The sequence below is a fragment of the Hyaena hyaena genome, unplaced genomic scaffold (assembly GCF_003009895.1).
Source record: "Hyaena hyaena isolate Hyena2069 unplaced genomic scaffold, ASM300989v1 scaffold_78, whole genome shotgun sequence".
In the NCBI taxonomy this organism is placed as follows: Eukaryota; Metazoa; Chordata; class Mammalia; order Carnivora; family Hyaenidae; genus Hyaena; species Hyaena hyaena.
In genome coordinates, this window is record NW_024080710.1 from 3,028,375 (window position 1) to 3,055,102 (window position 26,728).

The 26,728-nt window shown below is 48.9% G+C and overlaps 2 protein-coding genes across 2 annotated transcripts in view; one reads left to right on the forward strand and one right to left on the reverse strand.

Annotated features, from left to right (window-relative positions):
* The first annotated feature begins 862 nt into the window (after positions 1-862).
* On the forward strand, positions 863-9,815 carry SYT15 (synaptotagmin 15). The gene is made up of 8 exons (XM_039233750.1): positions 863-900; positions 1,859-2,051; positions 2,545-2,687; positions 3,900-4,186; positions 5,689-5,859; positions 6,489-6,609; positions 7,535-7,714; positions 8,548-9,815. Exons 1-8 carry the CDS (start codon positions 894-896, stop codon positions 8,688-8,690), a joined length of 1,245 nt encoding a protein of 414 aa, XP_039089681.1. The 5' UTR covers positions 863-893; the 3' UTR covers positions 8,691-9,815.
* Positions 9,816-10,165: 350 nt separating this feature from the next.
* Positions 10,166-26,728, reverse strand: part of SHLD2 (shieldin complex subunit 2) — a 70,620-nt gene continuing 54,057 nt past the window's right edge. Inside the window, exon 10 of the mRNA XM_039233721.1 lies at positions 10,166-11,134. The gene's annotated coding sequence lies outside the window, so the exon portion shown is untranslated. The remainder of the gene's footprint in view (positions 11,135-26,728) is intronic.

Below are 26,728 nucleotides of genomic sequence, written 5' to 3' on the forward strand. Positions count from 1 at the left end.
AATTGGGGCTGCGGGTGTCGAGGGGACCTAGGCGACGCCATCCTGAGTCAGATAATCACCATAGTAGTGTCTGGCACTCTCTGTGCACCCCCCCAACTCCACCATAGAGCTAAGTCACCTGCGTTCTAAGCCGAGTCTATTACATACTTTAACCCTAGAGGACCTACTGTTACTAACCCAACTGAGGACAGGGAGCCCAGAGCGCTGAAGGAAACTGTACCAACTGGCACAGCTGGCGAGTGGGGAGCCAGAGTAGGAACCCAGGTGGTCGGTTGCAGAACTCGGGATCTCCGACGCCTCGTTTGTTACTTTGCGTGCTGCGACAGCAGACCTGTGAATTCCAGCGCCGCACCCCTTGCCCCCAAGGTCAGGCAGGCGGTGCGAGGGACCCGGGACCGCGAGCGGAGAGTCCTCCCTGGGAGCCGGGCAGACCCCTGAAGCAGGGGTGGGAGCAGGCGCGGGGGAAGAGGGGGCGCGGCCACAGCCTGCCGAGGATCCGCGGAAGGTGGAGGCGCACTCCTAGACCAGCTTGTCGCTTGTCCAGGCGGCCGGGCCCTCCCTCAGACGCGGCGGCGAAGGCTTTGGCCCTGCCATCCCAGAGCGGGGCGCCCTCGCACCCCATCCGCTCGAGCCGCCCAGCCCCGAGTCCTGCACTTTCCGGGCGCTCACCGGCGTTTCCCCCTTCGGTGGCGACCCGGGCCTGGCCGGGGCGGAGCTGCTGCCTCCGGAGGCGGGCTCCCTGCCCCCGCCGACTGCCGCCAGGACCCCGGAGCGACGAGGGACCTCCCCCGCGCCCCCGACCGCCCCCACCGCGCTTTAAAAGCCTGCCCCGCGGCGGCTGGAGGCGCGCAGCCCCGTGAGCCCCAGCCCCGGCAGCCGGCCCGAGCAGCGCCATGGCGGGTAAGTGCCCCCTCCCCATCCGCGCTCCCAGCGCGGCGTCGGAGCCCCTCGGCCACCTGGCAGCCCTTTCCCTGCACCACGCCTGCCCCTCTAGGACGCAGCCCGCGCCCCACCTGTGGCTCCTAGCTGGGGAGAGGTGAAGTGGAGAGGCTGACCCGCTCCCCGAGGACCATTGCGGGGCAGGAAGTGCAGGAGTGGGCGGCGGGGGGGGGAGGGAAGGGGGGTCTCTCCTCAACATTCCCCTCGGTCCAGACCCCAGAGCCCCGGAAGCCCCGTGTCCGCGCTGACCCGAAGGAGGCACCTTCTTTGTTCGAGGAAGGCGGCGGGGACCTGGGAACCAGCGTCCCAGCGCTCTGAGCGGCCGCTGAAAGGGAGTGGATCCTGCCAGGTCCCCACAAATGTAGGGGTGCAGGCAGCAAAGGGTACTTGTGTCTCCGTTTCTCACACCCACTTTCTTTCCCTCATGCACACTCCCGTTGTCTCCAGCAGGCTCCCCGAAGAGGGTTCCTCTGGACAGAGAGTTGAACAGGGGATTGGGTTGTAGAGGCAGTCTCCGAATTCAAGCGTGAGTCTGACCTCTCGGCAGGTTGTAGGACCCCAAAGGGTAGGGCTGGGAGTGCCAACCAGCACGTCACCCCTTCCTGGGCTTTCCTTAAGTACATGATGCCCAAACTCGGGTTTACCCTCAAGCCTGAACAGGAGCGCAGGGAAGATGAAGGTTCTGGTAAGAGCAGATTTAATGTCTCCTCAGAAGCACAAGAAAATGGTTCATTTCAGCCAGAATCCCAAGTCCAGGGCCAGCTGCTTCCCAAGGGAACAGGAAGCCTGCTTCTGTGTCACTCCTGGGGTCCAGCTCAGGGGATGTGGTTGCTGCCCAAATCCTGCCCCCAACAAGCCAGTGGTGTGATGGAGGGTGGCTTCCCCCAGGCATCACCATCCTGGTGGTCTCTGCCCCCAGAGCAGGTGGCCCTGCTAATTGGGGGCCTCGCTGGGGGGCTGCTGCTGCTGCTGCTACTGATCTGGGTAAGCTGCTGTCTCTGGAAGAGGCTTCGTGCCACGATCGCCTACGAGGAGCTGCTGGGGACCACAGCTGCATCCGGCACACAAGGGGACAAGCTCTGCCCGCCACACGCCGGGGCCCAGACAAGCAGGTGAGGCAGGGCGTAGGGCCAAGCAAGCCCCCAGCCTCGCTTAGGGCCCTTCCTGTGGGGTTTTCTTTGGAGGAGGGCGGGAAAGCCAAGGTCTGTTTATGGAGCGCCTCCTGTCCTCGGTCACCCTACTGGGAGCGATCACAAAGAAAGCCCAGAATTGTCACCACAAGCCATGAGACAGGCGTTAGGAAGCTCATTTTCCAGATAAGGAAATAGGCTCAGAGGACCTAAGTGGCAGGTCCAGGGAACACAACTAGTCAGTGGCAGAACAGGTATTCGAATCGAGGCAGAGCCAGTCCAGAGGCCGTGCTGGCCCCACGGGGACAGGCAGAGGTATTGGCTTCGGGTGGGGGTGGAGGCAGGCGGGGGGCTGACAGGGGCCCAGAAAATGGTGCTCTTGCCTCCTCCAGCCTCTGGCACTCAACCCCTAGGGGCAGTGGGAGGCCACACCTTTCGCCTGCCACCAACATGTCATCTCCCCGCCTTGGGACAGGCCACCAGGTGTGCCATTCGTGGTGCCCCCTTCCCTCCAAGACCGAGACTGGGTACCCCTGCACAGTGGAGAGCGGGCTCAGATCCCACGGGACCCCTGCCCAGCCCCGGAGCCCCTGCCGCACACCTCCAGCAGCATCCTTGGTGAGTGCTCCTGCCAGAGCCTGCCTGGGTGCGGGTTGGGGTGCCTGCTCCGGCCAGGGAGGACCATTTGCTTTCATGCACTTGACCCTGGAAAACAGCCTGGAGCAGCAGGCCTCCGGTGATGCCCCCAGTTACCAAGTCCACTTGTTCTAGGGACAGAGACCACCAGGATTGTGATGCTGGGGAAAGCCCACACCACTGGCCTCCTGGGGGCCAGAATCTGGGCAGCAGCCCCACCCCCTGGGTTGGACCCCAGGAGCGAAACAGAAGCAGGGGCTCCTCTGGCTGGGCTCTGCTGAGTCTCAGCAGTAAAGTCATTTCCCTTGGGATCCTAGTGCTCTGGGCAAAATCTTCTGGTTTCCCTTGGGAAGAGTTGCCCAGTGACCACTCTTTCCAGGTACGTGGGTTTACAGAATGCCCTTTGCACCCCAGCCTGTACCAGATACGGCCTCATGTGCCATCGTGGAGTTAGACATCACCATGCCGCTGTGGGGAGAGTGATCCTCACCCCATCTTGCACATTCATAAACAGAGGTTCAGAAGGCTGACAGTGCCTTGCCCAAGGTCACTTGGGCCCAAGGTCACAGAGGCTGTGTGTAGGCAACAGATCTGGGATTAGAACCCTGGTGTGCAGGTGCAGAACATCTGATGGGTTCTTTTCTAGACTGATCGGCTGGCTGATCCAGAGGGCGGAATGGTAAGAGCTGGACACTCAGCTTTCCGCCCACCCCTTTACTCCGAAGACCTTCCAAGATACCTTCCCAGGAAGCACCCAGTTATCAGCTAGGCCCTACTCATTGGAATTGGAATAAAAGAGGCAAAGTTTTTGCCTCTGGACACCATGGACAGGGGCTGGGTCAGGTGCTGGCCACTGTGAACCCCCTGCCCAACAAGCAGGCCCTGACCGAAGGGGCGGGGGTTAAATGAATACTGTTCACTCTGCCAGGAGCCCCAGAGAGAAGCAGGCTGGGCACACCGTGCCTTAGAGCTGGCAGGCTGCCTGGAGGGGCTGCACTAGAGAGAGAGGCTGTGTTCAGTCTGGAGAGGGGCAGGGGTGGATGTGGAGAGGCCAGTGAACTGCCCATAGGAGGCTCAGCCAAGAAGAGACGAGCAAGGGGTAGGGGAGGTGAAGCCCAGAGCTCGCTGTCCTCCATGGCCCTGCCTTCTTTGGGCCTGGCAGACCACCCCTCCCCTGTGTTGTTGGAAATACAGGCACGGTGGGGACCGTCAACCCAGAGCTATACAAGACCCTAGAGGACACGAGTGAGACAGACTTCCCCGAGGGTTGCCTGGGCCGTCTGTGGTTCTCTGTGGAATACCAGCAGGAGGCCGAGCGGCTGCTGGTGGGCTTGATCAAGGCGCGGAGGCTGCAAGGCCCCTCGGAGACCTGCAGCCCCCTGGTGAAGCTCCACCTGCTGCCCGATGAGCGCCGCTTCCTCCAGTCCAAGGCCAAGCGCAAAACCCCCAACCCGCAGTTTGATGAGCACTTTGTCTTCCAGGTGAGGCCTCTGGGGCACACAGGGCCTGGCCTCCTGGGAAGGGCCAGACATGGTGCAGGTGAGCACCAGCCTCCTCTGCTAGCCGGGGCCCTGCAGCACCCTCCCCCCCGAGACCCCTGATGCCACCAGCTCTGCTTCCCCTGTCCCCCCCACCCCCGCGCCAGGTCCTGCCCCCGATGGTGGGGGTAGGGCAGAGATGAGGAAGGGGCAGGGGGAGCAGGTTGGGATCCTTCTGTCCAGGCTGCCTGGAGCAGAGAACGAGAAAACACATTCTTGGAGCACCTACTGAATGCCAGGCTCTGGCCCACGGGGCCCTGGAGAAGTGCTCCAAGGCTTTGAGGCCCTGTAGGATTTCTGGCAAGGTTATCGAAGGGAGGCAGACGGTAAGCCCCCCTTAGAGCGGGGGCAGAAACACACCTTTCCCATAGGAGGCTGGCGCAGGTGGTGCATTTGCTGGCCTGTGGGCCGGCTGGCTCAGGGTCTGGAGGTGTGAAGGCTGTCAGGGCACTGAGCCAAGCTCCCAGGGACCTGAGAGCCTGAGCAGGTGACTGGGGCCCCTGATGGGAAACCAGCCATCAAGAGCTGCCTCGAGGCCTTGGGCAAACATTTTCAAGAGCTGGGCAGCAGACTGGCTGGCAAGGTAAGGACAGGCCGGTCAGCACCCGGAAGAGAGCGATTACTGAGCCAGAGTCCCAAGTCTTGCCTTCTTCTGGGGCCCAGAGCTGTAGCTGAGAGGAGGGGTGGCATGGGGCCCAGCTCCAGACCTCCTGCTGGGGGCCAAGGCTGTGGGAATTTACAGGTGACCCTGCCCTTCTTGGGACATGAAGATCCAAGGCATGTAGCCTTGCTGACCAGCATGGCCACACGGCACACTCACACTCCCCTGCCCTGTTTACTGATCACTCCTCTGACCTGTCCCAACTTGATCCTGCCTCTCTGTGCTTTAAGGGGGAGGGGCAGGAGAAGAGGAAGAGAAGCAAATCAATACTAATTGACCATCTGCCAAAGGTCAGACCCCATAATTGGGGTTTTACAAGTAAGAATCACCATCCCCATGACAGATGAGGACACTGAGCCTCAGAGAGAGGAGTGCTGGGGTGCCCAACTCAGATGGCAGCAACGAACAGGTCCCCTGGGCTCCAGTGTGAGAAGTCGTAAACATTTATGTGCAGGCAAATCACTTGGAGGTCCTGTTAAATGATAGATTTCCTTCATGGGCCTGAAGTGGGGCCCAGGTCCTATATTTCTAGCAAAGTCCAGGTGAGTGCTGAACACTGCCAGTCCTTGAACCACCCTCTGCAAGGCACAGCTCTGGCACATGCTCCCACTTTCCCAGGGGTACCAGCCTCACTGCTGGAAAGGGTCCCCTGAGGATGCCTGGGTTGGGGGTGTGCAGGTCCCTGGTTGAGTCACCTCTCACCAAAAGCTCCTGTGTCCAGAATAGCATGCCATCCCATCCCATCTCCACACCTGGCCCCAGCACACACCCTCATCTCCCCCAGGTGTCCAGCAAGAGCGTCACTCAGAGGGTACTCAGGTTCTCCGTGTACCACGTGGACAGACAGAGGAAGCACCAGCTCCTGGGCCAGGTGTTCTTTCCCCTGAAAAATGAGACCCTCGCAGGTGACTGCCGGCGTCTCATCTGGAGAGACCTGGAGGCTGAGAGCCTGGAGGTAAAGGTCAAGGTCACCAGGCATATAGCACTGTGTGTCAGACTACTGTGGGCAGTGGTGTGGCCCAGCACCTGTTGGCCAGCATCAGCCCTCAGCGTACTGCCCACTGCCCCTACAAGTGTGACTCAGGGTCCTGGGCGTGGGCCACAGTGCATGGGACAAGGGGGCTGAGTGGGGCCACTCCAGAAGGGCCGCCTGAAGTTCTTTTGCCCTTGAGATCAGATCCTGGAGCAACTTGTAAAAATCCACACTTAAATTCCCATCCAGACCAGACAGCTGTGAAAGGTGACACCCCAAATGCACCAACCTAGGGAAATACTCTCTATTCTCCTGACTCCCAAGAGGACCGTGGAAACTTGGAACAGGCTTTGGAATCATCTAGACCTGGGTCTGTGTCCTCAGCTCTGCCCCCTCACTACCATGTGATCTTCAGCATCCCGAGTGTGGGGCGCCTTCAACTGGCCAGACGTCAGTTTCCCCATCCATGAAATGAGGGTGGGCTTAAAGGAGAAAATCTGGGTGTGTCACACAGTACCGTTGGGACCCAGGAGGAAGGCACTGCGGGGAAGGTGCCGTGGCTCCTTGGGAGCTTGCTGACTGACCGGGGGGCCTTCCTCTCCGCCTCCCAGCCTCCCTCCGAGTTCGGAGACCTGCAGTTCTGCCTCAGCTACAACGACTGCCTGCACCGCCTGACCGTGGTTGTGCTGCGAGCCAAGGGCCTCCAGCTCCAGGAGGACACGAGCTTTGTCAGTAAGTTTTCCTCCTCCGGGGAAGGTCCTGTCCCGTGAGCCTGGGGCAGAGACTGGAGTCTGACCCTTGCCTCTGGCCATGCAATTCCTGCCTGTGAATGAGCGGAGTGCTCACTACCCCTTGTGGACAGCTGTGCTGTGGGAAGCCGCTTCCTTAGATTTAACCCACCTTAGACTGATCCCATGTCTACCTCTGCCCTTCTGTGAAGGACTCCAGTTCCTCCAGGGCCAGACCCCGCGCCCCCTTGCCCCCAGCGAGGGCTCCCCTGCACACAAGGCATGGCGCTTGGCTGGAAGAAGAGGCATCCCAAGCGTGGGGCACTGCTTCCTCTAACCCGCCCCCCACCCCCCAGAACCCAGCAGCTGGAGGAGCGGAGGCCCTGCTCTGGCTCAGCAAAATGTCCCGCCTTTATGAGGCCCCCCCACCCCCCCAGGAAGGTGGTGACTGTCTGCCATCTGCGCATCTCCACATCAGGGTCACCATAAGCAAGTTGTCATTCAACCTTCCCCTGTGGATCCAAACCCATGTGAGCCCCACTTCAAAAATTCAGCCCTCTGAAGCAGAAGGTGTTTAAGGGGCCCCAGGGAGCCCGAGCAGTCAGCAGGTAGGGAGGGCCCCCCTCCACCAAAGGGAGGGTAGGGCGTGCGGTGCCAGGCCCTGGTAAACAAGGGCCAGCGGAGCCGTGGCGCATTCAGGAGGCACAGAGGAAGGAAGAGGAAAGGAGCCAAGCATTTCCTCGGCGTAAGGCCACACACACACACAACCCTGTTTCCTCCCGTAACGCCCTCTGGCTCCAGCGGCTATGAGGAACGGAGGGGGGGGTCCCAATGCCCAGGGTGGGCCAGTGCCCCCCAGCCTGACCTCCCACAGGCCAGAGGCTGGATCTGCCCGCCCCTCCCAGTCCACGGTCTGCCCTTCCCCGCAGGTATGTTTGTCAAAGTCTCTCTGATGAACCACAACAAGTTTGTCAAATGCAAGAAGACTTCGGCTGTCCTGGGCTCCGCCAACCCTGTGTACAGCGAGACTTTCAGCTTCAAGGCCGACCCCGCTGAGCTGGACACTGCCAGCCTCAGCCTGACAGTGCTGCAGGGCGCTGAAGGGGAGAGTAAGGCTTTCCCCCCCACCCTCCACCCCAGGCTGTTGGGGACAAGGGCAAAGGAGGAGCGTCAGGCAGTGTGGACCGTCAGAGAGAGGTTTCTGTTCTCTGCCTAAGGAAATAGCACTCAGAGAGGCTGAGATACTTGCCCAGGACATAGAGCTTGCTAGCAGGGGAGCTGGGATTCGTGCCCAGCTTTATTCCAGTTTGAGTCTCTGGGGCACCCTATGGAGAGGTGAAAAGGGGAGCCTCCGCTCCTGGGGCAAACCACCAGCCAAGTGACCTGATGTTGTGGTTGCTGTGTGCCCTATGTTGCCTCATACCCTCTAGACAAACCTTTAGAGTCCTGGGTGGGGTTCAGGCTGGATGGTAGGTGTGGTTGTCTCACACCGCCCCACACCCCAGTGTCCACTCTCAGCATCTGGGGAAGCAGAGCTGTCAGCCAGCTGGCCTTATGGACCAGAGCTTAAGAACCGTGGCACTTGGTGGGAGAAAACTGTTGAATGTTCCCTCTGAACATATAAGTGGGCTGAGGGAAGAGGGCTTTTTTCTGGAGAACCTCCAGCTCTTTGGCATGAGGCTGGCTTAAGATGTCTCAGTAGGAGGGTGAGAGGCAGAGTAGGTGACCCCTAAGGGCTGGCTGTCCCCCTGGGCTCCTTTCTCCCACTCTCTCCAACTCCAGAGCAAAGGCAGGGTTGGGGGCCATCAGCTCATGCTTGGGGAGCGAGGGGGCCTGCTTCCTCGAAAGGAGGAGTACGTGAGAAGGAAAGAGAAGGCATTGGGTGCTGAAGTGATGTGGCTTCAGGGGTCCAGAGAGTAACGACGTTTTCCCTCCCCCACAGAGAGCCACGCGCTGGGCCGGGTGGTGGTGGGCCCCTACATGTATGCCCGGGGCAAGCAGCTGGAGCACTGGAACGAGATGCTCAGCAAGCCCAAGGAGCTGGTGAAGCGCTGGCAAGCACTCTGTCGCACCACTGAGCCCTGACTCGCCTCGCAACCTCAGGTCCTCGTCAGGAGCCCGCACTCCCCCGTGGCAGCCACGGGCCTGGACACTCCAGCCAGCATCTCGCTGGGCTGCGGGGCCAGCCAGAGCCGGGGGACTGTGAGTGCCGATGTGCAGGAGAAAAGGGACAGGAGAGCCCCAGCCAGCTCGGCAGCATGGCAGGCTGCTGCCCACCAGCCTTGGGGACCCTCCCGGCACCCGCCATCCTCCTCTACCCATGGGGCTGCCTGGGCTCCAAATCCCAGCCCCTAGGCATCACAGTCCCGATTTGGACTGGAATCTCAGGCATTCGGGAGCAATACTCTATTCAGCGACAGCAGAGTTCTGTGCGCTCACTGGAAACGTGGGCTCCATGCATCGTGGAAAGCTGATGGCCTGTTGATGTATCAGCTGTATTAGCTTTGATTTCTCTACCTTCTGCCCAGCAGAGAGCACAAACTGCATTGGGAAAATAATGGGATGCAAGGGGTGCCCAAAGCACTGATTTCAGTTCACCCACAATAAATAGCACAGGCTGAGAGTTGGGCTGGGCACATTGGTGTGGAACAGCCCCAGGATGCCTGGGCAGCGCCGCGTGCCCACAGCGCGGGAGAGGAAGCTCTCAGGGACCAAGACTCGCTGGCTTTAAGACCTGGGAAATAACACTGGGAGCAGCCCACCCAGGTACCAAGTGGTGGACGGGTTCTCGGCATCTACTCCCTGTGCCGGGGAGTAGGCCCTCACCTGTGTGTTAGGTCCCTCCCAGGGCTGTGTCAGACCGTGGCCCACACCATGCCACATCTTGCCCATGGTCCAAGCCTCATGCCCCTGGTCTTATGGGTGTTTTGCTGGTTTCTGTGGTCTCCCTGGATGGCAGCATTCAGCTCCTTGGGGCTCTTGCTTTAGGCAGGAAATGGTGAAAGCATGTGGCAGAAGCGTAGCCCGCAGGGCTGAGAGCTTTACCTGTAAACCTAGCGATTTCATTACGGGGACTGTGTTGTGGCAGGTGTCCATGTGACATGAAGATGGAAGTTCCCACAAATCACAGTCATCAAATCCCCATGAAGTTGTACTCGAGGTAATGAGCGGTCACTGCACCTGACGCTGTTGCTTAACAGGCAGCCTGTATTTTCACCCAAATGCTGTTGAACTTGTGAGGTCAACACATTGAGTATTATTGAGTAACTAGAACAACCTTTAAACCAGTGTTGTCTCTTTTCTTATGCGGTGAAGCAACTTCAGCAAAAGAAAGTAGGATCATTATTCTCCTTTTGTGCCTCTTTAACTTCACTTCCGATGTCAGCGCACAAAGACACACTTTACCTGGCAGTGGTCCAAACAGACGGAATTATCTTGTTTGCTTTCTCAGTTACTGTATACATGCATTCCAACAAAGCCCACGCTCCAGCAATTTATTTTTAGCTTTTGTAATGTTTTATTTTATTTTTGAATCTATTTTTAAATGTTTTCTTTCTTTCTGAAAGAGAGAGACAGTGTGAGCAGGGGAGGGGCAGAGAGAGAGGGAGATGCAGAATCTGAAACAGACTCCTGTAGTTTCTAATAACATCATAGCACACATGTGATAGGGCTTCTCTATATGTTTGGACAGCAGGCTACTCAACTGGGACTGTTTCCATTTCACTTGGGATCCTGAGACAAGAGGTGCCAGCCACCCCCACATTTCAAGGTGACGTTCATGCCTATCAGTGGCCTTTCCAGGGCCGCTTGGAAAAGTTAAGTATCCCCTTTACAGCAAAAAGTGAACTGATGTGTCTGACTCATGGCTGAAAACTCTTAATGGCAAGGGACCGGCAGGCTCTCTGTTCTGAGGAGGAGGAGAAAGGGGTGCTGTATCGGGCTGGAATGTCTACAGACATGGTCTTGGCAAAAAATACACAAAAAACACACAACGGACGGGCGGGATCTGGCCCAAGTTGTCTCAGTCCTGTACTCCAGGTGATCCCTGCAGAACGAAGCCCTTTGCATTTCTGCAAAGCGTTTTAGACTCAGCTGGTCAGTTTCTACACCAAAGAAGCGCTAGAGTTTGATTTGCATGGAGTCTACAGACCGGCTTGGGGCCATTTTATATCCCTACAATATTGACTCTTTAGTCCATTAACATGGTGTATCCCTCTGTTTCTTTTGGTCTTTTGCAAGTTTTCTTAAAACCGTTTTTGTGGTTTAAAGGAAAGTATTTTTGCACATCTTTCACTAGACTCTTATGTATTTTATATTTATGTTTGCTAGTATGTAGAGATTCTGTTGACTTTTGTATGTGAATTGTTTCTAGTGAGTGCCCTTACTACAGTCACTTAAATTATAATACTTGATAGATTGATTGTATTTTCTTTGCATATAGTCATGACCTCCACAAATGACCGTAGTATTTCTTCCTTTACAATCATTATGGCTTCTTCATCTCTTGTCAAACTGCAGTGGCTGGGCAACTGAGCAAGAAAAAGAAATAAAAGTCATCCAGATGGTAAAGGAAGAAGGAAAACGATATTTGCAGATGACATGGTTTTGGCTATAGGAAATCCTAAGGAATCCTCAAAAACTGATAGAGCTAATAAGTGAGCTCAGCAAGGTTGCCGGGTACAAGATGGAAACCCAGACTGCACTGGCTGGGGCCTCCAGAGAGTGCTGGCTGCCGGTAGGGTGAGCATACCTGTAGCCTTCTCACTCTTAGGGGGGAAGCGTTCAATACCCACTAGTATGTGGAATGTTTGCTATAGGACCTTTAATATACTCATGATTATGTGTTCTTAATTTGTTAAAAAGTTTTTTCATGGGGCACCTGGGTGGCTCAGTCAGTTAAGCATCCAACTTTTGATCTCGGCTCAGGTCATGATCTCCTGGTTCATGGGACTGGACCCCTTGTCAGGCTCTGTGCACTGAGCTTGGAGCCTGCTTGGGATTCTCTCTCTCCCTCTCTGCTCCTCCCATGTCCTCTCTCTCCCAAAATAAATACTTAAAAAAAGTTTTTAAGTTTTTTATCACAGTGTTAAGTTTTATCAAATACTTTTTCTACATCTTTTCGGATAATTGTATTTTTCTCCTTTTTAAAAACTGTTTTATTTATTTCTGAGAGAGAGAAACAGCGTGAGCAGAGGAGGGTCAGAGGCTTTGAGGCAGGCTTTTCTATTTTCTATTTTTCTAATTTTCTATTCATTGTTGAGAGATGTTAAAGTCTCCCATTGTGATTGTGGATTTGTTTATTTCTTCTTTTAATTTTGTCAATTTTTGTTTTATATATTTTGAGGCTGTGTTATTAGGCTCATACTTATTTTCAATTGATTTTTTCTGGTGGATTAAGCCATTTGTTGTGGTGAAATAGCTGTCTCTACCACTCATAATGGTATAATTTTTCCATTTTTTTCTATATATTTCAACTATCTTATGTTCTTATAATTATGTTATTTCTTATATATAGGGTTTTTTTTTTTTAAATCAAATCTGTCAACCTCTGTCTTCTGTGTATTTAATTCATTTACATTTAATGTAATTACTGCTATTTATTCCCATTTGTCCTGTTTTGTGTCTTTTTCTCTCCTTTGTTGCCTTCTTTTGTATTAATTCATTTTGTAACTGTATTGTTTTAAATTTTAAGGTCTATTTACTTATTTTGATTAGGGGCAGGGGCAGAGAGAGAGGGAGAGAGAGAGAATCCAAAGCAGGCTCCTCCTCATTGTCAGCACAGAACCCAATGTGGGGCTCAAGCTCACGAACCATGAGATCATGACCTGGGCCAAAATCAAGAGTCAGACACTTAACCCACCGAGCCACCCAGGCACCCCTGGATTAATTCATTTTTTAATCTGCCTCTTCCCATCTGTATGTCGCTACTTACACAGTCTGTTACTCCCTTAGTGGTTCCCATATATATATATGGGAATATATATGTATATAAAATATATGTATATATATAAAAGATATATATATAGATATCTATTATATATTCTAGTCTAATACAAATTTTACTTTTTGTCACTTCCCAGACAATGTTCTGATCTTAGAACGCTCAGTCTCTACTTACCCCCATTTTTTAATGGTATTGATAGGATTCATTTTAATTCCACATATATTTTACACCTAACAAGACACTACTATTACTACCATGTTCCATCAATATCCATATATATTGACCCACATAGCTGTCTTTCTTTTGCTTCTTATTCTTTCCTACATTTCTGGGATTCTACCTGAGATAATTTTCCTCCCCCGTGAAGAATTCTTTTTAGTATTTCTTTTAGTGCAGATGGGCTCACAGCAAATTTTCTTAGTTTTGAATAGAAATGTTCTATTTCAAATTCATTTTTAAAGGATTTTTGTGTGTGTGGAAGTAGAATTCTAGGCTGACATTTTCTTTTCTGTCAGCAGTTTAAAAATGGTATTCATTGTCTTCTCACTTCCATCATTTCTGTTGACAAGCGAGTTAGCAGTGCTATTGTTTCTCCTTTGAAACTAATGTATCTCCCTCTCCTCCCACCCTTGGCAGCTTTTAATATTTTCTCCTTGTTGCTGGTTTTCAGCAGCTTGAGACTGGTGTGCCTACACGCAATTTTCTTTTTATTTATAAACCTTGGGAGTAATGAAGCTTCATCAGTTTTGGAAAAGTCTCAGCCATATTTCTTCAAATATAATTTCTGCCCCATTCTCCGCCTCCTCTTCTTCTGAGACTCCAATTGCACACATATTAGACCTTTCTGCCAGTTCCCACAGGACTCCTATGCACTCAGCTGCATTTTCCATTCTCTTTATGTCTCTGTCTCAGCTTAGAGTTTTTATACTACCCTCCTACACTTCAATAAATTTTGTTCCACTAGGTCTAATTGTAGTTAACCTATATGCTGAGTACTTAATTTCAATTACTGCATTTTTCAGTTCTAAATTTCCATTTGATACTTTGTAAATTATTCCAGTTCTTTGATGAAAGTTTCTATTTTGTCAATCACACCAATATCTGTGTCATTGGTGGATCAGTTTTATTGTGTATGTTCCCCCCTTTATTTCTGTTACTTGGCATGCCTGACAATATATTGTCAAATGCTGACCATGATGATAAATTATAGTAGCTCCAGGAAACAGAATTCCTCCAGAGAGGTTTACTATATCCTCTGGTCAACAGAATGGGGAGAGAGCACCTTAATCCAGTCTGGTAATGAAATCACTGGAGTCTGGGTTGCAGTTTTTGTAGGGCTCTATCACCACCTCTGGTTTTCCCACATTTCTAGAGTATAGTCTTCCAAGGATACCATTTGAATACTAAAGAAGACTCTGGTGTGTTTACTGGGCTCCTCTTCCTTGGTGGGTCCTGAACTCCCAAGTTTTATCTCCTTAGTATCATACTATTGTCAGGAATGGAAGGAAGGAAGGGAGGGAGGGAAGTAGGAAGGAAGCAAGGAAGGAAGGAAGGAAATGGGGGGAGGGAGGGAAGAAGGAAGGAAGGAAGGAGAAAGAGAAAGAAAGAAAGAAGAGAGAAAGAAAGAAAGAAAGAGAGAAGGGGAAAAAAATAAAAGACCTGTCATCTTTCATAGGCTTTCTGCATAGATTAATTCACAGCTTCAATAATTCAGCAAATGCCTCAAAGGGGAAAGTGTCAGAATTACTTTTCTACCTCCTTTCTACTCAACATCTCAGCCCCTTCTGTCCCTGCTGCGTTGGCAATCCCAATCTCCAATTTCTTGTCTCTCCAGCTCCAGACACTCAGCTGCCTTTTCTATCTCATAGCCACAGCTCATTGGCCAAATGCCCAGCCTCTTAACAGGAATCAGCACACTTCCTGAAGGAAAAAGTGGCTCACAGAACGTCAGCTCACCTCCTCATGTTTTCCTTCTTTTGAGATCATGGCCCATCAAATGCTTGTCAACTTAGCAGCTCTCTGGTAACTTAAAAAGAGGTTTTCTGTATTTTATTGAGCTTTTCTAGGGGTTCTTGGCATGAGCATTGGTCTACCCCAAGCAGAAAAGTAATTTTTTTTTCTCAGAATTCCCAGAAAAGGGAGGCTCAGCAAAGACTGATTCCATACAGGGAATTTCATTACATAATTCATGGGAAGGCTGGCGAAGCTAAAAGGAGAAAAGTTGTTTGCATCAGTTAGCTGTTTTTGCAGTAATGGCATATAACAAACAATCACAACATCTCAATGGTTCGTACAGGGAATTTGATTACACAGTTCCTGGGAAGGCTGGTGAAACGGAAAGGAGAAACATTGCGCGTGTCCCATTTTTGCAGTAATGGCACATAACAGACAATCACATCTCAGTGTCACACTAAAATGAGCAATTATTTCTCATCCATCTATGGCCAGCTGAGTGTAGGCCAATCTAGATTAGGCAACTCACTTTCAAACAATAGGTCTGGCTGGGTCCAGGTCCTCACCCAGGCTTGCTCTATGTTTGTTCATTCTGAGCAAAAGCCGGAGGGCCAACAGCTACCCAGGAGACGATTCGCTTCCTAGAGAAGCAGAAGGGCAAATGAATCTCTACCTTCTGCTTGTGTTATTACTCAGTATCTCATTGGCAGAGGTGTGTTCAAAAGTTCAAAATCAAAGGACAGGGAGGCAAACTATGCCTTTTTATGAGAGGAACTGTAAACTACACGGCCTTCGACATAGTTGCAGGGAGGGGTCAAAAATGGGGTGATAATTCAAAGCACTTTGCTTATGTGTTCTAGGAACGAGGGCACTCCAGGGGCCTGTGCTTGGCTGTGCAGGTGCCATCAGTGATGGGGCAAACCTCAGACACCGTATGTCGGCCACTGCTGCCCATTTGCTTATCCTGTAGTGGACGAGGGACTGGAAAGTGCACAGCCATTTGCCAGTTATGTTTTTCCTGATTTTTTCACTGTAGAACGCTTTGCCCAAATTACTACAAGAGCTTGGAGCTTGGAGCATCTTGCTGGCCTAAGTGTCAGAGTCAAAGGAAGAAAAGAATGATTTTTACCTTCCTTCTGCTCTCTAGTCTCACCCAGTTATCTCATATTTGGCAAACCCAACCTGGAACACTGTTCATAGGACTGTCTGGGAAATACAATTTCCTGACAATGTAATAAAGACCTTTAAAGGGGATGGTGGGGGGAGGGAGGAGGGTTGCTGTATGCCATCCCATTCTCTGGGGCAAACCACGGTCAAGGGGACCTTAGATAAAGGATCCGCAGGGCAAGGAGGCTCTTGAAGTCCCCAAGTACTGCAGTACTTGTCACGGAGAACCTCTCCCGCCCCTTAGGCGGTCTCTGGGCTGTGCCCCTTCCCTGCCCCCACTAGGACAGCCAGAAGCCTCTGTTAGCAAGTTGGAGAAGGTATGGAAGCACAAGATGGAGGAATAGGAAAACAGTGCTACCTGCCCATTTCCTGTTGCGGCCTCCTTCCTACAGGCAGGAGCCAGGGTGAGGGGAGGAGTGGAGGGGAAGCTCGAACATTAAATGAACTTGGGGATTCAGACTACATGAGGTTGGACATTTTAAGTGTGGAACACAGCCTGTGTTTTTTTTTTTTTTTAATAGAAGTTACAGGAAAATTTTAAAGAAAAAGTTGGGGGGGGCACCTGGGTGGCTCAGTCGGTTAAGCATCTGACTTCGGTTCAGGTCATGACCTCATGGTTCGTGGGTTCGAACCCCACGTCGGGATCTGTTCTGACAGCTAGCTCAGAGCCTGGAGCCTGCTTCAGATTCTGTATCTCCCTCTCTGACCCTCCCCTACTCATGCGCTCTCTCTCTCTCTCTCAGAAATAAATAAAACAGTTAAAAATTTTTAAAAATGAAGACACAGGAAAAATTTATTGTTATCTAAGAGAGATCAAAAAAGTCATGGGCCTCGCCCTCGATTTTATCCAAAGGGCAGGGAGAAGCTACCTGCTGAGCAGGTTTGAATGGGTCACTGGGGGGGAAAAAAAGAATGCTGATTGCATCCCATAATTTCAACATAATGGATATATTTCTTTTTAAAACCTTCTTAAAGTTTATTTGTTATTTATTTTGAGAGAGAGCATGAGCAGGGGAGGGGCAGAGGGAGAGAGAGAACATCCCAAGCAGGCCCCCAGCCATCAGCTTGGAGCCCAATGCAGGGCTCAAACTCATGTATGGTGAGATCATGATGTGAGCTGAAACCAAGAGTCGGATGCTTAACCGACTGAGCCACATAGGCACCCCTTGATGGATATATTCCTTAACTGAATTTAGTATGCCATTATGAAGACAGATCATAATACTTGCCTGTTGTTTTTCTCCTAACCTTTAAGTATGAAACTGTTTGCCCAGACCACTCTTCCCCTCCTCACTTTCAGCTTTTATTTCAAGTGCTATATTTCTCAAAGGGGGATGACTGTCAAAATGGGGAGCAAGGAACTAGCCCTTGGGATATGACCTAGGTCTTTATGTCTCAGCTTGTTAAATCTGCACAGCAGCCCAGTAGTAACTCCCCCACATTCAGAAAGGATGAACACGTGGCTCAGTCTGTGAAGGATGGGACTTAGGTCATGGTCATAGTCTCATGGTTCACCGGATCGAGCCCCACGTCCAGCTCTGTGCTCACAGCACGGAGCCTGCTTGGGATTCTGTCTCTCTCTGCCCCTCCCCGCCTCAAAATAAATAAATAAACTTTAAAAGCGAGGATAAATGCAAGCATCAGGGAGGGGCTACCATTTCTCAGGGCCCCATAGCCAGGAAGCTGGTATTTCTATCAGATTCCAGGTGTCTGAAATGGTGTCACTGTTACATACTGCCAGAGAAACCCCAAAAAAGACCCAGACAACACAAAGTGCCACCACAGTTCCACCGCCAGGGACGTGTTAAAGGAACTTTGTGTGCCTATTAGGTAAGCTGTTTCTGTTTGTGCACCTTTAGCTGCTAGTGAGGCTGTGCATTTCTCTACCTTTCCTTTCTCTCCCTTACCTCTTCCCCTCCCTCTTCCACTCCTCTCCTCTCTCTTCCTCTCTTCTCTCCCCTTCCTTCTTCCTTTTTCCCCCTCATCCCTTCTTCCCTTCCATTTGTGTAAATTATGTGCTCATCTCCACTAATGGTAAAGTATAATCCTGCAAGTGACCAGATCTGATTCTTGTCTTCCCTTTGTTTTGATTATATGCTCTTACCAGTTTGCTGATTAACTAACCTGATTAGACAAATTTCCAGAAGGTGGATATTGCAAGGCAGTGGGGGCACTGGTGCAGACCAGAGGGAGAGGGCGGAAGCTCTAGTGTCCATGTCAGGAAAGTCATGGGAACGTGATTGACAGAGCCAGACATGAGCCCAATGTGGCCTAGGGACCGCGAGATCAGGCCCTGTGGCAGGCGCAGAGCGCCATCTAGCGTCCTTACACCCGCATCGTGACTGATGTACAGCTACTAGAACTAGCAAGAAAAGTGCCTGCGTCCTGCAATGTGCCTCTAGCTTCCTCTGCTGTTCAGCAGCGTACTCACTGCAGAGCACGCATTAAAGATGGATTTAAGTGGTTAGAAAATTGGTTAACTGGTAAACCAGTGTCCCCAGAATCGTCCCTTGCGCCCACTGCCAAACACACCTCTCCCACCCCATCAAAGTAACCACTAACTTGGTTTTTGTGGAAATCACTCCTTTGCTTTTATTACCTGACCACGCAGGCTTAAATGCTACAGGTTTTTTTGTTACAAAGTTTATATAGGGAATTGGAAAGGAAGCACTCTTTTGTATTTGGCTTCCTTCACTCCACATTATGTTTTGAATTAATTATATATTTGGGGAGGCATAAAATCAGAAAGAGAGTTGCTGGATCATAGCGTTTGCATATCTTCCAATTTGGTAGATAAAGCCAGACTGTTCTCCAAAGTCAATGTACCAGTCAGTTCACATTTTCACCAACAGTGTGGGTTTTCATTGCTCCCACATCCTTGTCAACACTTGATATCATTAGTATCATCAGTCTTTATATTTTAGTCATTCTTTTTAGTACGCAGAGGTACCTCATTGTGAATTTAATTTGCACTCTGCTGATGGTGAAGGAGGCTGAACATGTTTTATGTGTTACTTGGTCATTTTGAGTCTCCTCCTTTGTGAAGTGCTGGCTCATGGATCTTACCTGCTTTTCTACTGGGTTATTTGTGGTTTTCTTATTGATTTGTAGGAATTCATTTTGATTAGATGTGTTGCAAATTTTTTCTCCCATTCTGTTTTATGTCTTTATTTTATTTTGGAGACAGAGACAGGGAGCAAGCGGGGGAAGGGGAGAGAGAGAGGGAGACACAGAATCCGAAGCAGGCTCCAGGCTCTGAGTTGTCAGCACGGAGCCCGACGCAGGGCTAGAACCCACGAACCGTGAGATCATGACCTGAGCTGAAGCCGGACGCTTAACCGACTGAGCCACATAGGCGCTCCTGTTTTTGTTTTTTAATTATTATTACTAATATAATTGTGGTTAATTTCCTCCCATTTTATGGCTTTCTTTTGATAAATAGAAGTTTTTAATTTTAATGTATTGAAATGAAACAATCTATTTTGAGAGAGAGAGTGGGCATGCGTGTGAGCAGGGGAGAGGCAGACAGAGAGAGAATCTCAAGCGGGCTCCAACCCCAGCGCAGAGCCGCAGGGCTCGATTTCACACCCATGACATCATGACCTGAGCCAAAACTGAGAGGTAGTTACTTAACCTACCCAAGCCACCCAGGCCCCCCTTGAAGCCATCTTTTGTATTAGTGGTTTTTGTGTCTTTTTAAGAAGCCTTTCTATAGGAGTGCTGATAATACGGACTCCACCTCGGCCATCCACCCTGTTCACATCCACACAAAGACCCCTTTGGGGCTACATATTCTAATCCCTTTGGAGACTGAATTATGCCCTGACCAGAATGTGGGAAGGCTTGCTCTTGTCTTCTCTGAAGTTGTTTAGATAGCTAATAGAGACAATAGAGTTTCTAACCACCTTCCCCTCCCCTCATTCTCGCACAGATGGTGCCACAAGGTCTGTTAAGTGTTAAACCCTCTGTCCTCACCACGGTGATCTCTGCACATCCTCTCACTGTAGACAATTTGTGGATAAGGTCTGGACTTTGGGGAGAATAGCTGTGCTGCTCTGATCATCACCCGCCCAATTCCCACGTCAGTAAGTTACCCTGAATAAAACTGTGTAAACTAGGGGCGCCTGAGTGGCTTAGTCGGTTAAGCGTCCGACTTTCACTTAGGTCATGATCTTGAGATTCGTGGGTTCGAGCCCCGCATCAGGCTCTGTGCTGACTGCCAGCTCAGAGCCTGGAGCCTGTTTCAGAGTCTGTGACTCCCTCTCTCTCTGACCCTCTCCTGCTCATGCTGTCTCTCTGTCTCTCTAGAAATAAATTTAAAAAAAAAAATTAAAAAAAAAAAACTGTGTAAACTATATGGAGTTGCCCATTTCATTTTCTGGTCTCAAAGCGCCTTCTCAGTTTAGGGGATACTTTAATGTCCCTCCTCCACCTTCTAACACTTTTCCTACCTTGAGATCAGGAAGATATTCTTCTATACTATTTTCAAGAGGCTTTTATTATTTTGCCTTTCACATTTAGATATAAAATGTACTTGAAACAGGTGTTTGTAGAAGTTCTAGTTTTGGGTTCAATTTCTTTTTTTTCCATAGGGATATCAAATAATCCCAGCACCATTTATTGAAAAGACTATCCTTTTCCCCACTCATCTGTGGTAGCACGTAGCTAATAAATGAAGCATCCAGGTATGTTTGGGTGTGTTTCTGGGATCCTTCTGCTACATTAGTGAATCTTTATATTAATACCATCATGTCTTCATTACTCATTTTTTTTATGTTTGTTTATTGATTTTGAGAGACAGAGAAAATCACAAGTAGGCTCCACGCTGTCAGTGCAGAGCCTGACACGGGGCTTGATCACACGAAATGTGAGGTCATGACCTGAGCCAAAACCAGAGTCAGACACTTAACTGACTGAGCCATCCAGGCATCCCTATAGTACTGTTTCCTAAAGTGATTTTTCACTTAATATACTATACACACCAAAACCATGGGTCTTTTTCATTGTTTTGCTTACTTTATTTTTGTTTGTTTTAGCTTAATTTTTTTTCTGCCTATTCTTTTCTTAATAGCTTTATGGTGATATAATTCACAAATCAAACAATTCATCCACGTAAAGTGTACAATTAGTTTTTAGAATATTTACATTCCTTTTTATTCTTCTCAATTAATTTGTAAATCAATTTATCAACTTCTATATGCCATCCCTCAGGGACTTTGGTTAATATTGAATCAACTCTGCATATCGGATCTTTTCAACCAGCAGGAATATGGTATAATGTTTCATTGATTCTTATCTCCCTTTTATTTCCTTCATGGTTTTTAAATCATTTCCTTTAAATAAATAAAGTGTTTAATGTTTCTGGCTTTACCTGCAAGCATGATTATTTTTATTATATTTAGAAGTGTATATTATTGTTATATAGTAGTATATTACTACATTTACATTTTTTAAGTTTATGTTATATGTAATTAATATATTAGCAATATATTTTTGGTTGGTTCCCTAAGATTATTTTTCTGTGTATACATTCCAGACATTTAAAGTAGTGACATCTTAATTTATTTAAGACTTTGTTGCAACTACACATTTCTTTTTTCTTCCGAACTCACGTGGCCATCATTTCTAATGCTGAACAGGCACGTCAAAAATATAATTACACATACCTAGCTGTTAGCTAGAACATACATATGATCAGTAAAAGAAAAGGCAGTCGACCCAATAAAATAAATGTGTGAATGACCTGAGCAGACAGTCCACAGGTAAAGATGCACACACAACAAATAAGCCCAAGAAAAGCTGCTCAACGCCCCGAGGCATCAGAGAAATGCAAAGTGAAGCCCCAAGGTATCACTTCACACCCAATGGAATGGCTGGAACAAAAATGACTGACGTAACCCAATGGGGACAATGAAGAACGACCAGAATCCTCATACACAGCTCGTGTGTGACGCTGTGCAACTTTGGAGCACCATTTGGCAGTTTCCTACCAAGTTAAATATGTACCTATTCTTTCAACCAGCCATCTCAGTCATAGGTATTTATCCTCCCCCACCCCAAAATGAAAACAGATGTCCACAACAAGACTTGTGAAAAGATGTTTACAGCAGCTCTTTGTTAAGAGCTCCAAACACCCCGAATGACCATCAGTAGGAACACAGACAATGCAAGACATTCATACACTGGCATATTACTTGGCAATAAAAAGAACTACTGAGTCACATAAAAATTTGGATGAATCTCAAAAACACTGTTGTGTGAAAAAAGCAAGTCGCAAAGGAATACAGACCATACAATTTTATTTACGTGAAGTTCAAGAGCAGATAAAACTAATCTATGGTGACAGAAATCAGAAACGTGGTTGCCTAGCATGGGTGGGGACTGACTCCACGTGAAAATGAGGGAAACTTTTACAGATGGAAATCTAAATTTTGATTGGGGTACTGGCTACATGAATGTATAGATTTGTCAAAACTCAGCAAATTGTACATTTAAGACCTGTGTGCTTTACTGTATACAAATCTTAATTTAATTCCAGGAAAACAATCTGATTGGCCCAGATCATGTCAAGTATCCTACCTACTCGCTGAGTAATCAGGAATCAAACCAAATAGTATAGACGCAGCCCAAAGAGGGGGTGTCCCTGTGTGCCTGCCTGCCACCCCATGAAGCACCTACATCTACCAGGTGGAGTTAGTGTCTGTGATCAAAACCATATCATCTTTTTCTGTATTTGGTAAGTAATCTTTTTAATAGGGGGAATTTGTATTCCTTAGAAATAAGGGAAATTTTCCTAGTGATTCCATCAGATAAAAACAGTAATAAACAAGGGGTGCCTGAGTGGCTCAGTCGGTTAAGCCGACTCTTGATTTCAGTTCAGGTCATGATCTCATGGTTTGTGAGTTTAAGCCCCACAGGAGCCTGCTTGGGATTCTGTTTCTCTTTCTCTCTCTGCCCCTTCCCTCCTTGCTCTCTCTCTCTCTCAAAATAAATAAAAATAAACTAAAAAACAAAACAAAAAAACAGTAATAAAGGAGAAAGTAAAACCAGGCCCTGATTCCTCACCCAGGGAAATTACTGTACCGTACTGGTAAGATTCTTCCACAGGGTATGATCACAGTGTTATATAAGTTGAACTCTACTACACACACTATGCAAATAAGGACAGTCCCTCAGCCTGTCCAATGTCTGGTTATGCAGAGAATTTGCTGACCAGCTGCCTCGTGCTTATCTGAGCATGGAGTGAAGTGAATCAGAGACAGGAGCCGGCATGAAGAGGTGACACCAGGAGGGAGCTGAGGGGTGGAAGAGGAGGCAGACAGTTGATCTCCCATACTGGGACCCTGTGCAGATGCTGTAGAAGAAAGGGAAGCCCTCTGGAGAACTGGAACCCGCTACAGAAAGAGGTGAACTGGAACCCGGGGCAGAAAGAGGCGTGTTGGGGACCTGCTGCACAGAAGGCACTTGTGGTCAGGACCATCACAGAGAGAGGGTCGCTGTAGGAAGCCAGTTTGTCATAAAACTCCTGCCCCCTGTCCTTTCCTCCCTGCCCCCAGTCGCTGCAGGAGCTGAGCCTCAGGGGACTGGGGATATGGGGAGGGGTCATCTCAGCGCCAGTGCATGCCCTCCCTCCAGTGGCAGTACCTCCTCCTCTACTTGGAAGCAGAGAGCTCACACTTAGCAAATATATTCCTTGAGTGGGTGGAGTCAACGTCCTGATAACAAACCAGGATCAAGACCCCCAAAGGCAGAATAACAACTAACTGGCAAACCTCCATCCCTCTCATATATTCCTCACGCTATAGACCTTATAATGGGGACCAGAGTTAAACTCCCAGGAAAGCTGACACTTTATTCTAATTATTCTGCCTGTACTGCACCATCTAGAAACCCTCCAGAATACAAATTTGTCATTTAAAACGAAAAACGGAGGCACTTGGGTACTCAGTCAGTTGAGCGTCCTACTCTTGATTTCGGCTCAAGTCACGATCTCAAGATTCGTGAGAACGAGCCCCACACTGAACCTCACGAGCCCCACATGGAGCCTCACACCAGGGGCTTGCGATTCCCTCCCTCCCTTCCTCCCTTCCCTGCCCCTTCCCAGCTTGTGCTCTAAGTAAATTTTTTTTTAATGTTAAAATGGAAGATATAGGGATGGTACATTTTCTGCTTCATTGTATATTGTTCTGGGAAATTAGAGAGATTTTCTTCTAAGAAAGCCAGATAATAGGCCTTCAGTCGCCTATTTAGGTTATACTGAAACTAAAGTAATGTAAGACTAGTTATAAATAACTCATGGCCCTGGATCACAGTAGTTTAGAAAAATTCTGAGGATGATAGTTTATGATCACTGTGAGAAAGCTATTCTATCAAAATTCTATAGAGTCCACTCTTTTTTGCACAACAGCATATGAAATAAAAGCCCTCTGGGGATGTGCTTCAAACCCCATGAATGTGACTTTCAGGACATGAAGTGTTATAGTAAACTTATCACTGATACCTTTAGATTCAATTTCCAGGTTCATTTTAAATCATAACCAACCACATTTCAAAGCCTGAATTGCAATGGCCAGTCAAGTATCTGGAATGCAATAGAACTTGGCTATGGCTTCCTAGCACCCTCGTGTTACTCTATTTCATGGCTCAAAAATCGGTACAGGATCTCAGTAATGTCAGTAGATAAACATAATTCAGTGCTATATGCACAAATCAATATTTTTTCTCAATACCAAACTGAACCTATAGATAAACACTCCAATGCTTTACGAGTAAGGATTTCTTTAGAGATGTCCTGTCCTTACTGAAGTGTCTTTGGTCTCCCCTATGCATTCTGGGGGAGAGGGGAGCTCATTTTTCTCAGTCCCATTTGAGATGTTCCCATTTCCCAAATATGCCATGCTATTTTATGCACACCACTGTTTTCATGGTGAACACATCTCACATGTACAGAGGCAGGTTAAATATTTCCCCTATGAAGCCTTCTTACATCTTCCACAGCAGCAACACAGCTGTGTCTGCCTAGAACTCTCCTTCCATTAAGGAAAGGTTCCTTTCATCCTATGTGGTTCTAGCTCTTTCAAACCCCGTGTCCCACCCACCCTTGGTTACCTGGGGGAGGGGTAGGTAACCTAAGCAGATTCAGAGTGCTTCCATGAAATTTGTTATACGGACACTCACAAAAAGAAAGTCTCTCATTCTGTAAAGAAGAAAGCTTGGGGCTTCCTATAGCCATCTTTTCTCCATGTGGATAGGTAGGGAAGATAGAAGGGGGTGGCTGGGGGGCTTGGTCAGTTAAGTGGCTGACTCTTGATTTTGGCTGAGTCACGCATGATCTCACAGTTTGTGAGTTCAAGCCCCACATCGGGCTCTGTGGAGCCTGTTTGGGATTCTCTCTCTCCTCCTCTCTCTGCCCTCCTCCTCTCCCTCCCTCTCTCAAAATAAATCAATAAACTTGAAAAAGATAGGAAGGAAAGAGAAAAAGAAGGGGAAGATGATAGGTGAGAAAGGACAGGAAAGGGAAACAGAAACACCGGACGGGAGAGAGGGAGAGACAGGGAACGGGAGAGAGGGAGAGGGCAGGGCAAGAAGAGAAACAATGGAAAAAACTGAAGGGAAGGGGAAGAAAGAATTAGTGGGGTGGGGTGACCAGATCACAAAATTTAAGCCAATGGATGCAACTGTAGTTGGATGCCAGTACTACCTTCAGTTATATGAGCCAGTATCTTCCCCTTGTTTTTGCTCAAGCTAGTGTGAGTTGGGTTGTGATCACTTGCAACCAACGGTCCAAATAAACTCATCCTTCTATGACTTCTCTTGCCTTTTCCACACAGATTTAATTCTAGCATTGATAAACTTTTGTTTAAATATTTCTTTCCCAGCTTGCCTATGAACTCACTGAAGGCGGGCCTTCTTATTTGTCTTTAAATTCCCAGTGCTTTGTCTATGGTGAATTCTCAGCAAAAGCCTGCAAGGTGGATCACGTGTTCGATTCTGTCCCACCTCTTGAAGATCAGAAACCCCACCCCTAAAAAACCACCTCAAGATATAAAAGGAGATTTAGCATAGATCTCACTAGTGTGGAGAACAGTGGGTGCTTCTAACAGCTATTGGAGAAGCTGTCGTTTAATACCAAGTACTAATGGTTCTCTAAGACGGGAGAGCTGTCCCTCTCGGCCGGACTGTCCAAAGATGAAAGAGGATGTTTCCCTCAAATGTCTACTATGGGGTTGCCAGATACAGAATGCTGGATTGGCTGACATTCTTAGGCTACCCAATTGAATTTTATAAACATTTATGGAGTAGGTTAAATATACTTACCTGTACATCTCAGATAAGGAATATACCTGGGAGCTGTGGCTCCCCTGATCCCAATTAAATAGATGATAATTTCCTTGGGACACAGGAAGTCATTTTCAGCCTGAATAAGGGTTCCTGGAAATCTGTGTTAGCCCATGAACTATGTACCAAAAGCTGTGAAGAGAGATTGGTGTGACCTGCTACTCTGCGTCTCACTTGAAATGGCTTAAAGACTTCTTCCCAAGAGGGTGTGACGAGCCATCTATTCCGGGGAGCTACGCTTTGGTTGGTAAAAGAATTAGGCCGCATCTTGAGGACAAAGTGGGGCAGGGCAAGTTTAAGAGAATAGTGTCCTTGGTGGGCTCACCCTGATTGGGCGGATTTTATATCAGAACTCCAGATTTGCTTCTCCTGTGGTTACAGCCGAAAAAGCATGGCTTAGAAGACATCAGCTCTGGGATGAGAGTCATCACCCGTCACAGGAATTATCTGGGAGCACCAACTGTTCTCTTTGAATTCCAGTACCTCTGGGGACACACAGGGACAACTTTTTCTACCCACCTTACTGGGTGCTGGATAAAACCTTAGCAATCATTTCATTTAATCCCTTTACTTCCCCAGGAATTAACTCACCAAGCAAAGCACCTGTTCCTCCCCTACCCCACTTTTCTTTTGGTCAAGGATGGCTCCGAGGATTTGCTGAAAACTCCTGACCTCCTCCACAGAAAGATGTGCTTTCGTATGTGGGCACTCTCTCACACAC

Bases quoted from the DNA above. Each gene is read 5' to 3' on its own strand.
- SYT15 (XM_039233750.1), top strand. The intron at 4,187-5,688 runs GTGAGGCCTCTG...CATCTCCCCCAG, and splicing joins ATGAGCACTTTGTCTTCCAG to GTGTCCAGCAAGAGCGTCAC. The intron at 6,610-7,534 runs GTAAGTTTTCCT...CCTTCCCCGCAG, and splicing joins GGAGGACACGAGCTTTGTCA to GTATGTTTGTCAAAGTCTCT.